Consider the following 13,804-nt stretch of genomic DNA (forward strand, 5'->3'; position numbering starts at 1 on the left):
TTCTCTTTCCTCAAACGCCTTTTCCTCCTCTGCCCCACTTACTCTCACCCCCCCATCACTCGCTACCCTCCCTTCACCCGCTGGGTGTCTAAGTGTAGCACGGTGTCTACTGCATGGAGAATGCCACTGTGCTGCAGGTTGTATGGGGGTGACGTTATGGGCTGCATGCACCAATTGGGGGGGGGGGGTGCTCTTCACTGGGTTGGGGAGAAAAGGTCAATCCGGTATTGGGGACACCACTGTTGCGATTGTGAACATGGTTAGTGAGTAGAGATCCTAAGTCAAATGTAATTGTACCTGTTTAACCAGTGAGACCTGAGGAACAACGGGTGCTATTACATCACATTTGGGGTTTGGCCACCAGTGTAACTTGCAGTAGTTGAAAGTTTCAGGTTCTTTCAACCTGTAGAGGCCGGTGCAACACTATTTTGCTGCACTATGTGACTTAGGGTGAAGTTACTCTTTAAAGCTAAATTACACTTTGGTTGAGTTGTGTAGTTACCTTGCACCGTGTCCGGGTAGCTCAGTCGGTAGAGCTCTCGCCTTCAGACCACAAGCTCATGGGTTCGATCCCGGGCACCGCCAACTCAGCGCATGAGTAGCACGGCTTGGGTGCGGTAAGTCGTGCGGTAAGTACTGGGAGCTGAGGATAGGTGTGGCGCTCCACCTCAGCAATCCATCTCCCAGGGGTCTAGCGCATAGTAACGGGGACAGACTCCCGCGTGTTACTCGGCTGATACCGACAATAAGCCATCTCCCGACCTACTTATTATTGCACTGATTTAAGATATCTTCAGTAGTTGCTCCACTGATTAGAAATTGATTTTCCAAAATAGTCTTCTCATTGACTTGCATTGCAGAGTGAAACTGCTCTCAAAGTCACTATTTTAGCACATACATGAATATATAACATTGCAAAACCCAACACAGCATAAAAAAGAGAACTTTGTGTTGATTTTGATTTAGGAAGAAGATCCCGAATAAATCTGCATATTTTCAAATAGTAAAATCAACAGGAAGTTGGCATTTTCATAAAAAGAATACGCTATGTCGGGTTTCGTATTGTTATACGTTGGCAGAATCCGCTTTATTTGCATTCATTTATGAGCTCCTGTTTGGATTATCAATGTCTAATCAGCAGAGCATCTACTGACGATGCTCCAATATTTGGAGTTACATCATGGTAAGGTAACTACACAACCCAAACCTCTACCAAAGTATCATTTTGCTTTAAGTCCCATGTCTGTCCTGTGAAGCATCCTTGAGTGACTGAATTCCTGATGAGGTCCAAGAGCTATTGTTCTTTGGCTGACCGTACGCTCGAACATTTGCATGCGGAGTCGCCAGATAAAAGAGAATGTACCAATACACAAATATAATAATAATTTCAAAATATACATTATAAGAAAAACTGTGTTAATGTTGGAACACCAGAGCTGTGGCAAAACCCCAGCACAGCTATGAGTGTTCCTCCAATACCGGATGGTGGCTTTAAGTGGCGTGGCTAGAGTGAAGTTGAAAATACACACTACCAACTGTTTCCTGTATTAAATGTTTGATGCACCAGTGCTCCTCAATGTTAAATATTACATACGCTATATTGTACTGTGAATGCAGTTAACACAAGGCGGCCATAATGTGTGTTGTTATATAACAGAATGCATACATCTGTACAGTGACAGGGTTATGTGGACATGAAATGGAATGGTTCAGCTGTAGCGATGCAGTCATCAACATGAGTCACAGGAGAGCGGCTATAAACGGCAGCATCTTCACACACACGCACACACACACACACACACACACACACACACACACACACACACACACACACACACACACACACACACACACACACACACGTGAACGAGTGTGACGTAAATCAGTGTAATCAGTTAGGCTTTGGGGACATATCTTCTTCTGCATTTCTTCATTCCTGAGATATGGCTCATAACGTAATTGTAACCGTGACCCTTTCAGCTTTTTGACCCAAAACTTAATCATCTCTTTGAGGCAGCCTACTGATAATTTCCAAATAAAAATCTTATAATCCTCAATATTGATCTTGACCTTGATTATGAACTTGACCTTTTACCCTTCCTAGGGGAGCCTACTGATCATTTCCACCAAGTTTCATGTCCCTGAGCAATACACAGTAAGCCCCAGCTGCTCCCCCGGGCACCATATTAATGGCATCCACTGCTCTCGATAGTTAGCATGGGTAAAAGCAGAGGAAGAATTTCATGTGTTATACCCCAATAACAAGAGCTACAAACAGACAGGAACAATTACAATATCCTCCCCTGCATGCATACGGGTCCAGTGTGTGTACTGTAAATGGTCACATTATAACAAAACAGTTTTGACAGCAACTTCAAGTAAATCGTACCACTCCAGCCACGTCGCTTGCCAGTATAATACCTCACTGTACAGCTAGCCCCTGAGCTGATGTCGCTTGTGTGTGTGTGTGTGTGTGTGTGTGTGTGTGTGTGTGTGTGTGTGTGTGTGTGTGTGTGTGTGTGTGTGTGTGTGTGTGTGTGTGTGTGTGTGTGTGTGTGTGTGTGTGTGTGTGTGTGTGTGTGTGTGTGTGTGTGCGCGTGCGTGCGTGTATGCGTGCGTGCGTGCGCGCGTGTGATGCGTGTGATGCGTGTGATGTGGTCTAACTGAATGATGTTTCCCTCCCTTGCTCCTCTGTGCTTCAGATGATGGTCAATAGGACTACTGAGGTATACACACACACCCTCTAAACATCTCCACACCTTCACCACTACAGTCACAACCCTTCTATTCCTCCCTCCCTTCATTCTCTCACCGTTTGAACCTCCTCATTGTTCCACAGCACTGCATGGTGCCACGTTGAGGACCACTTATGAGTTTAAAAAAATGTCACGTTTTTTTTTCCTGAGTTTGGTTTGAGTTTGCGTTGATGATAAGCCCATGCACGGCTAGTCGGCTACCATGGCGTCCACTGCGCGCACACGCACACACATGCCGAGCGCACTTTGGTTATAGTTTGCTTGGTTTTGCTTTTACATACGTGTATCTATTCATTGTCATTCTTCTTTTGTTTTGTTTGTATCGTCACCAAGTGGCTTTTGTTTTGTTTCCTCATGTTCATGATCTTGCTTCTTTAAAACCATTGAAACTATTCTATGCATAATCATGACTGAAATCTGTGCATATAGTGCTGAAGCGATGTACCAGCTATGATACATGATATTGTCTTAGAGTCTACATTATGTTGTGTGTTTATGTTGTGTTGCATGATTTATAGAGATGCATTTTGAGATAAGGCGACCATTCAAAACAAGTCTTATTGTAAACATGATGAATATAAGGATTACATTATCTGGGGTCTCGTGACCCCCTTACCCATTAATTTAAAAGCATGCTAGTATGGAGATCGGAGATGGCTTATATTTCCCAATCTTGGCATGCAAGCCTTAATCAAAATCTACGATGTGCTTGGCAAGAGGATTGTAAAATAACCTGAAAAGCATGTTTGCATCTATGCTATATCTTCAGTTGCACCATTTTAAGCTTTTTAAATGTTTAACTCTTTTGAAACCATCACGTTAGTCTCTGTTCTTCACACTTTTGTAAACAATGTTTTCACATTAAATCGGACCGTGACTTACAGAACGGAAAGGTAAGGCAAGCATTTCAACAACTTAATATACTGTACAACCTGCTCTGCAATCTCTCTTCATTTTCCATATCTATCTTATCTACATCTTTCTTGTGCCTTACATGATATAACTGATATGACGTACAGTCAACATAGTGCACTTTGGTGTTATAACCCAAAACGTACAGTCCCAGTTCTACGTAATAATATGATTTCACTATGATTTGATGGTGGTCTTTCTGGTCTCGTCCTGTAAATGCTGTACTGTATGGGTGACTAATATTGTCTGTTTAGTTTTATGTCGACAACAGTCTGTGTGTACTGTACGTCTGTTCAATCAGCTTTTCTTTGTTTCTTATACCAAAGAACGACTTTTTGTTTTTACCCCCTTTTATGGTTGTTAGATGCCCTGCATGATAGGGGTGTGTTTGAGTGTGTTGGGGTTGTGTGCGTGCGTGTGTACATGCGTGTGTGTGTGTGTGGGGAGGGAGGTGGTGGTGGGGGGAGGGGGTGTTTAAAAAATCTAATATTTCTTTATTTATCCACTTTTTGTTTTTCTCATTTGATGATGTTTTGATCCCCCTCCCCCTCCTCAGTTTACTTTCTGTTCCCCTGTGATGCTTGATGAGACTGCTGCATGCTGGGATAGAGGATGCGAGGTCAAGGGGGTAGGGGTCAAAAATGCAGTGGCCTTAAGAAGGCACTGACGACTGACCTCTCTCTCTGTCTGTCCCTCTTCTCTCCTTTCTCTGTCTTTCTACCACTCTACCTGTCTATTTTCTGGCTCTCTCCATCCCTTCTGTCTTGCAGAGTGGGTTCACTCCCCTGCATATCGCTGCTCACTATGGGAACGTCAATGTGGCCACGCTGCTGCTGAACCGTGGGGCAGCGGTAGACTTCACAGCAAGGGTAAGGCCACACACACACACACACACACACACACACACACACACACACACACACACACACACACACACACACACACACACACACACACACACACACACACACACACACACACAAAGAGCACTTTCTTCCTTGTGTGCTGAAGCCAACTCCTGCTGCCAGCATGTGTGAATGGACCACACACACACACACACACACACACACACACACACACACACACACACACACACACACACACACAAGGGCCTTTCCTCCTACACAGTCAGCAAATCAGTCATTTGCATCAGAACCCCTCTCTTAGCTGTGTGCCTCATCCATTCTCGGGGGCCCCTCCACTATCTATGTGTGTGGCCCTCACAATCCCACTCCACGAACTGACATCAACTCATGCACAACAAAAGGTCCCTCTCTTGAAGCGGGCCTGTGTCTTTTCATTGTCAGAGACACGGCCCATGGCGAGGTACAATGGTGTTTTAACAGGGTGACGAAGCTCTGAAGGAGCAGCGTAGGCTTCTCTAGCTTGTCTACTGTAGACGTTCAGATGAAGACAAAAAAAGAAAACAGCAAGGTCAGCAGAGCCTGCTTGGTCAGAAACCTTAGCTTTCATTTTATGGGAAAAGGACGGATCAAAGAATGATTGTAATTTCTGCTCGGTCTGACTTTTTCAAATGCGAATCTTTGTCTCAGTCATCAGTTGTGCTGTGAACTCCCTGCTGTGATTTTAGATCTGGCTAAAGGAAAAAAGGCACGGGTTTCACATTGTCAAGGCGTTCGTAGAAGTGGGAATGGACGCTCGCTGTCAAAGAAAGGGGAGATATAATGATTAGTCACAGCATTGGTTCCATTTCGTAGTATAAACTTTTCAATGAATACTCTCAGAAATATTCCACTTGATTTTGTGTATTAACCACTTAAACCCTATATACTTTGTTGAACATCAATAGCAAAAATTCACTCACAACGCGTTGTATTGTCATAGAACGGATATTTTTGCCGGCTGTTGGCCTATTTTTGCCAACAGCCTATTTTTTCGCCTATTATGACTTATTATTGTGAATTTCACACATTGGATACCTACAGTATACCTAACATGCTGATGTTGATCCATGCAGAATGGGATCACACCCTTACATGTGGCCTCGAAGCGTGGGAACACTAACATGGTGCGCTTGCTGCTCGACCGGGGCTCTCAGATTGATGCTAAAACCAGGGTGAGTACTGTGTGCGTGTGCGTGCACTGTGCATGAGACGTGTTCGTGTGTGTGTGTGTGTGTGTGTGTGTGTGTGTGTGTGTGTGTGTGTGTGTGTGTGCGCGTGTGCGTGCGTGCGTGTGCGTGTGTACATTTTATTTTACTTCCAATTATGTTTTATTGATTTCTCAGAAACGACAATGTACAGACAAAGGCAAGCGTACAGTACATTGAATGTCTCTTTGTGTGTGTGTGTGTGTGTGTGTGTGTGTGTGTGTGTGTGTGTGTGTGTGTGTGTGTGTGTGTGTGTGTGTGTGTGTGTGTGTGTGTGTGTGTGTGTGTGTGTGTGTGTGTGTGTGTGTGTGTGTGTGTGTGTGTGTGTGTGTGCGTGCGCTCTGTAGGATGGTTTAACCCCTCTGCACTGTGCGGCCCGGAGTGGCCATGACCCTGCTGTAGAGTTACTGCTGGAGAGAGGAGCTCCCATGTTGGCTAGGACCAAGGTACTGTAAGCTCTCTCTCTCTCTCTTATACAGCTTCCCTCTGACTGCACATTTTGTTGCGCTGTACTGTGTTTGACAAGCTCGAACATAAAATGTGAAATAAAGTAGTTTTAGTTATTCAACCATCTAGAACAGGGGTCTTCAGCCCTTTTCAGGCCAAGGACCCCCTAGCTTCGAGAGAGATGAAGCAGGGACCCCCGCTACATATTGTATAAAATGTTGTTGTATTTGATAGATTTCATAGATTGCATCATAGACTTGTCTGACACCAATATCATTGTGTAGCATTGTGTTGGATTCATGCCAATGTGTATTTTCAATTAACCACTTAAACCCTCAATACTTAGTAAACTTGTACTTGGTCGGCTTTTTTTTTCCCCCTATACCAAACCCCTTACAGGTTACATTTGGTTCCTTTTGTACTGTACACACTCAGAGTTATGGGGATCCTTGAAATTTAAAAGTTTGAGAACCAATGGTATACTAGTCAAACAGCCCGAACTGTCCAATCATTGCCTTTACTTTCTGACCATTTTGTCCCTCGTCTCTCCACCTGCAGAACGGTCTGTCTCCTCTCCACATGTCAGCTCAGGGTGACCACGTCGAGTGCGTCAAACACCTGCTGCAGTACAAGGCGCCCGTGGATGATGTCACGCTGGACTATCTGACGGCGCTGCATGTGGCGGCACACTGCGGCCACTACCGCGTCACCAAACTACTGCTGGACAAGAGGGCCAACCCCAACGCTAGAGCACTGGTAAACACACACACACACACACACACACACACACACACACACAAACACACAAACACACTCACACTCACACTCACACTCACACTCACACTCACACTTAAACGGGAGGGTAAAAGATCCAATTGGTAGACATCCACTTTTATGTTACTGTAGGTTAATTAGAAACACTACAGGATAAAAAATAAATGATGACAACGCAAGCACATTAAAGTTTATATGTCATCAGAAGTGTAGTTATAAAGTACTGTATGTTTTTAATACTCTAAGTACCTATACTAATTATTTGACACTTTTATAATCACGTTTCACAGTTTGTATGTATTTGATTATAATGAGCAAGCTATGCAATTTAGCAACATAATAGACCAAGCTGAAGTGAGACGAAAGCCAAAAGCCAACAGCCAAGCCAGCAGGCTGTTTGTGCTGTAGTGTTCATACATAATGCTGGTGTATCAGTTTGTGAGTGCTGCAGCAGAACACTGCTTCAATGAATGTTTGTACGTGCTTATGTTGACACTGCAGCGCACAGGCTGAGCTGATATCGCCTGCAGCGGATAATTTCCGTATTATGATACATAATACGTGTGTGTGTGTGTGTGTGTGTGTGTGTGTGTGTGTGTGTGTGTGTGTGTGTGTGTGTGTGTGTGTGTGTGTGTGTGTGTGTGTGTGTGTGTGTGTGTGTGTGTGTGTGTGTGTGTGTGTGTGTTGCTTTTCCTTTGTAGAATGGTTTCACGCCGTTGCATATAGCCTGTAAGAAGAACCGAGTGAAAGTCATGGAGTTGCTGGTTAAATATGGAGCCTCCATCCAGGCCATCACAGAGGTACTGCAGTGCACACTGACCGAATGATCCCTAATAACATTCCAGTAGAGGTTGGCAGTGACAGGGACTATTATATACATTGGGGGGGAATTGGCAATGACTAGATAAGGGGAGAAAATGGTAAAACAACAAAAACAGTTAACTACTTAACCCTAGCGTCCATATTTTGGGGTGAACATTCGGCAAAAATAGCAGATCTAAAAGCTTGTAGATCTGCTATTTTTGCAGAAGAGATTTGGTGTAGAGGGAAACATTTTGCTGACCTAGTAGAAAGCCCTGGGGGACCCTGGTAAACCAAGTACTGTATATACGGTAGGGTTTTTAATAAAAAAAAGAAAAGAAAACTTTATTAACTGTTGTAAAAACACCCCGCAAAGTGATCATGAGTTCAAACTCCATCTGGTTTATGATTGCATAGGATTTGCACAGTTTCCACAGTACGTACAAGGTGCCTGACACTCTTAATATCCCTCTACCTCTCCTTCCCTTATCCCCCCCCAGTCTGGACTGACTCCCATTCACGTAGCAGCCTTCATGGGTCACCTCAACATTGTTCTGCTGCTGCTGCAGAACGGAGCCTCGCCTGATGTCAGCAACATTGTGAGTAATCCACAGATCAGAGATCAAAGACAGACAGAGGAAGACAGAGAGAGTGTGCGCGCGCGTGTATGCGTGTGCGTATGCGTGCGTGCGTGCGTGCGTGCGTGCGTGCGTGCGTGCGTGCGTGCATGATTTTGGGTTTATGCTGACTTAATGAATCATACACTTGAGTCAAGTGTGACACTCAGCACTGACTAAGGGGAAATGCAATATGTACCCCAGTGTTGATCCTTTGTGTGTGTGTGTGTGTGTGTGTGTGTGTGTGTGTGTGTGTGTGTGTGTGTGTGTGTGTGTGTGTGTGTGTGCGCGCCTGTGTGTGTGTTACAGCGTGGGGAGACAGCCTTGCACATGGCAGCCAGGGCGGGTCAGGTAGAGGTGGTCAGATGTCTGCTGAGGAACGGAGCCATGGTGGACGCCAGGGCCAGGGTGAGACTACACACACACACACACACACACACACACAGGCACACGTCGCACACACGCAAACCTGCGCGATTATGTGCAGTATAAGCCAACAACGTGTTTTGTCCTCCCCTGCTCTTGTCTCCAGGAGGACCAGACTCCCCTCCACATCGCCTCTCGTCTGGGGAAAACGGAGATCGTCCAGCTGCTGTTGCAGCACATGGCTCACCCCGACGCCTCCACCAACAACGGCTACACCCCCCTCCACATCTCAGCCAGGGAGGGACAGGAGGAGACGGCCTCCGTGCTGCTGGAGGCTGGAGCCTCGCACTCACTGGCCACCAAGGTGGGTGGACAAAGACATCAGTCACACACACACGTAGACATACTGTGTATGTCATCACTGTCAGGTGGAGACCTTGTACTGTATATCCAAGCAGTTACTTTTTCATGGAAAGAAGAACCTGTGCTCCAATGTAGTATTTATAGTCACAAGCTCCTGTTAATACTTTCCATTGGTTCAATATTTATAAAAAGCCACAGACAGTCTTAACCACTTTCAACCTGGCGCCCCTATTTTAGGCATGTCATTATTGATGAACATCTGTCATTTTGTAAAAGTTTTTTTCAAAATGTTTCACAAATAGCTAAATTAGCCGAACTTATAGGCAGGTTTTTTTTTTTTTTTTACTTTTGCACTACACTAAATGTTCTACAATGTAAAGACAGTTTTATACTATAAGTATAAACGGGGAATTCATTTTTAAAAATCATTAAAAGGAGACAAGGTTACTACCCAACAGCGACGACATACTAATGTATTTTTTTTTATTTTTTTATTTTTTTATCTTCGATAAGCTTTTTATTGTATTTAAAAAAGAAAAAAAATACAAACATTATCACACAAACATAAATAAAATAAATAAAAAAAAACATAAAAAAACCAATAAAAAGATCCGGAAAACAAACAAACATAGTAACATACGAAACAGAGCATACAGTAATAGGTCAATACAATACAAACTTTGCTGCTATTCGTCCCAAAGGTTTATAGTGAATTGAATTGATAAATGTATGCCATTTGTTTCAAATGTTTTTCCTAAGCTAACTTTTCCTACATCTATGTTAACTTATTTTTACAGCAAATACAATTTGTATGGCTTTGTAAGATTCTGTAAGTTGCAATGTAACACAGCTCTTTTAACGCATTTCTCTATTCCCATTTAATTGTACCTATGTTTTATTTGTATTTTTTATAGTTTGGTTTCACTTTTGCTTTGGCAATATAAACATGTGTTCTCATGCCAGTAAAGCCCCTTTGAATTGAATTGAATTGAATTGAATTGAATTGAATTGAATTGATTTGAATTGAGAGACAGAGAGAACCCTTTGATCAAGCTGATTGTCAGAGAACTGTAAATGACTGAATCAGCTGAAAAGGTTTTTGATCAGGCTGTATATCAAAGAACTGTAAATGATTGAATCAGAGATAAAGAGAGAGCAGCACATAAATAGCACATCATGAACCTCAGTTCAGACATTGAGGCTTGAGGACTTGACGAAACAGAGGAGCTGTTATAATTACTACAAAACTTCCTATTGAGAAGCTATTAGTTTCTTCTAAGCCGTTGTTGGATATCCTACTCAAGATAAGTCAAGTTAAGTGAGACATAAAGGACAGCAACAACCATTAGACTTTGAAGCAGGTGACAGAGGAGTGTTTCGCTTTGGGAGAGCCCTGCACCAACCCTGCCCTCCCTCCAAAGATGTCCTCCTCACCGGCCTCCATCAAAGGCCCAGTCAAATATGGGGAGCTCATTGTCCTGGGGTACAATGGACTCCTGTCCAACGGGGACGAGGCCAGGACGAAAAGCCCCTTCGCTTTGTACAAGAGACCCAAGGCCAGCGGTGTGAAACCAAGCACTATACACATGGGCGATCCACAGGCTATCAGCAAGGACAAGGACCAGTTCTGCACAGTCTACGTCAACCAAGTCAACACAGTCGTGGTGGAATACGCTCCTGACAAATCTACGGACATGCTTCAGATTGGGCGTTCCACGGAGAGTCCCATTGACTTTGTGGTGACGGACACAGTGCCCATGTCGGTTAAGGACACCATCTCGCGCTTCGCCTGCCGCATCATCTGCCAGAGGAGCTCGCCCTACGCCGCACGCATTTACGGCGGCGCCTTCGACTCCTCTAAGAACATCTTCCTGGGTGAGAAGGCAGTTATATGGGAGACAGGTGAAGATGGACAGAGGGACGGACTGACCACCAACGGCGTGCTGGTGATGCACCCGCTCCATGGCTTCACTCAGGACTCCAAGCCCGGCCTGTGGAGGGAGATCTCGGTGTGCGGCGACACCTACACCCTCCGGGAGACTCAGCAACTACAGGGGAAGAAGGTTTCCGTCCAGGTGCACAATGAGTCTCAGGAACTGGTGGACGGCTCGCTGATCTACCTGTGTGGTGTGACCCTCATGTGGCGCACGGCCGAGGGCCTGGCGCGCATGCCCACCATCGAACACCTGGAGGTCCTGTGCCAGGAGCCTTCCGCCGGGAACTCGGTGGGCTTCAACGGCATACAGGAAACACAGGCGCTGGACGCGAAGCAGCCCTGGGCCTACCTCCAGTGCGGTCATGTCCTCAACAGAGAGGCTGAGGTGGAAGCGGAGGTCCAGAAGCGCAAGTGTCCCATGTGCCGGGTGTGGGGCCCCTACGTGCCTCTGCAGCTGGGCTGCGAGAAGAGATTTCACCTGGACGCCGCACTCTCCACCCACGCGTTCGTCCCCTGTGGCCATGTGTGTTCAGAGAAGACTGCCACTTTCTGGAGTCACATGACACTGCCTCATGAGACAGGCAGCTTTCACGCTGACTGTCCCTTCTGTGTCCAGAAGCTGACAGGAGACACCGGCTACATCAGACTGATTTTTCCGGCGTGAAGAAGCAGGGCTCCGCTCAGCATCCCCCCCCCCCCCCCCCCCATTGACAAAACGCTCCCGGGGGGCACCGAACCGTGGTCCGCGCAGCAATTTATGTTTGTGTGATACTAATGTATTTCAAACAGACATAATGTGAAAATCCTACAGCCATGTCTAGATGTATGTATTCTACTAATGGTGCATATCGTTGTTTGTGATTAATTTGGTCATAGCTGGAGCATGTCTAAATGTTTCTCAGTCAATGTGTCAAGACCCAGATATAGAAACAGGTTCACAGAGGAGGAACAGCCAGTTCAAATCAGTTCAGAACCACTGAGTCATTTAGTGAGTTGACGACTACAATGCACCGTCGGCACCATTTATCACATACAGTATGTCGGACATCCTCCGTTCAATTCCCACCTCAGGACCTTTGTTGTAAATCCTTGCTACTCTACTCCATCCTCACTATTCACCGTCCTCTTTAAATGAAACTATAATACCGCAAGAAAATGTATTCACTCTTCATGAAGCCATCAATACATTCATATGTTTGAATGACACACGGCCCTGTAGGAAGGAGACTCCGGTGTTCAGTTTGACCTAGTTGTGATGAATGATTGATAATGTCGAGTTTAATTTATTGACGCCATCGTGACCAAAGAGGTGCTTACAGCAAGAAGCTGAGGACACTGGAGATGTAGTCCTTCAAGGATCTTAAGTGCGTCCAGCAGGAAAGATTATTGCTTAATTTATTCACCCACACAGTCCTGGAACGCTGCAGTCAAAATAGCACCATCTGTCCAGGCTCTGTTTGTCTCTCCCTCTCCCTGTTTCTCTGTGTCTTCCATTTCTCTTGTTGCTATCATCTCTCTGTGTTTCATATCTCTGTCACGCTCATCTCCCTGGGTTGAAGTGAGTTTTCCTTTAGCTTAATTTATATTCCCTCCCCCTCTTATATTCCCTCTCTCTCTCTCTCTCTCTCTCTCTCTCTCTCTCTCTCTCTCTCTCTCTCTCTCTCTCTCTCTCTGTCTCTCCCTCCCTCCCTCCCTCCCATCTCTTCTGGGAGAAAGGGTGTGGCTGTGTTCCAAGCCTCAGAGACCTGACATGCTGTTTCAGTTTGAATAACAATCTAATCCCACCCTGATCCCACCTTTTAGCATGACCAGTTAACATTTAAGATTATCTCTCAGTCGATCTGTCCTTGTTTGTCACATTGTTATGAAATGTTTCTTCACTTATTGGTCTTCTTTCTGCCCCCCTACCCCCATGCCAGTATTTACAACTGGTTTATTTTCAGTTAGACATTACATCAGTTATATTCCGACGGACAAACAAAGGAGGGTTTGGGCATGGGCTGGTTCATAACACACTGGTCATGTGACTACTGTCAGACACTGGCAGCCTATCAGAGCAAGGCTGGCTGGATGTTCCATAATGGCTAAAGATTGCCCTCTGCTGGATGCGGTGTGAAACTGTGTGAGGAATTTGAAGCATTGTGTTGGATATGGTTGATGCCGTTTGACGTGGAATTGAAATACGGTCAGCTCTGACCTGCTTTGCTATTTTTTTTATTAATTAATCCTTAATTATTAGGTTGTTGATGCTCACATTTAGACATAAAATTATACTTTTTACATGTTGTTGCTGTTTTGGGGGGTTTCATCTGATTGTAATAAAACCAAAATCATATGATTAAAAAAATTAAACAAATCAGACAGAATTTAATGTTTTTAACCACCACAAAATTGTCACATTTCAAAGTTTTAGATCTACAAGCTCACATTGTGTCACATCACAATGTAATCCAGCCTGTGCCCAATACACAATACACATTGAGAGATTCTCCTACGTATAGGCCTGTCACAATTATTACATAATCGTCTGATCACAATTATTTCAGATAATTGCAATTATTTTGCATAATTGTCATAATCCTTTCAATTGTTGGAAAGAGTTCATACATTTTAAAACATTTTCATAAACTGTGGAAATAACCGATCTACAAGATCTCAACACGTCGCATCACCACGCCTTATGAGCTTCTAGATCAGCTATTATTTCCAAAAGTATAAAAGT

General features: G+C 44.6%; 2 protein-coding genes across 2 annotated transcripts in view; both read left to right on the plus strand.

Moving 5' to 3' along the window:
- The window catches only part of ank2b (ankyrin 2b, neuronal), a gene marked incomplete at its 5' end in the record, with an annotated part of 109,875 nt that overhangs the window by 44,555 nt on the left and 51,516 nt on the right, over positions 1-13,804 (plus strand). The window contains 8 exons of the mRNA XM_080451935.1: positions 4,439-4,537; positions 5,647-5,745; positions 6,126-6,224; positions 6,784-6,981; positions 7,701-7,799; positions 8,301-8,399; positions 8,727-8,825; positions 8,950-9,147. Coding sequence (XP_080308061.1) covers positions 4,439-4,537; positions 5,647-5,745; positions 6,126-6,224; positions 6,784-6,981; positions 7,701-7,799; positions 8,301-8,399; positions 8,727-8,825; positions 8,950-9,147 — 990 coding nt within the window. The remainder of the gene's footprint in view (positions 1-4,438; positions 4,538-5,646; positions 5,746-6,125; positions 6,225-6,783; positions 6,982-7,700; positions 7,800-8,300; positions 8,400-8,726; positions 8,826-8,949; positions 9,148-13,804) is intronic.
- On the plus strand, positions 10,568-11,746 carry LOC308102130 (E3 ubiquitin-protein ligase pellino homolog 1-like; the record flags this gene model as incomplete). Its single annotated transcript, XM_080451734.1, has 1 exon — positions 10,568-11,746. One exon carries the CDS (start codon positions 10,568-10,570, stop codon positions 11,744-11,746), a length of 1,179 nt encoding a protein of 392 aa, XP_080307860.1.

Source organism: Gymnoscopelus braueri, assembly GCF_963280865.1.
Source record: "Gymnoscopelus braueri genome assembly, chromosome: 15".
NCBI lineage: Eukaryota > Metazoa > Chordata > Actinopteri > Myctophiformes > Myctophidae > Gymnoscopelus > Gymnoscopelus braueri.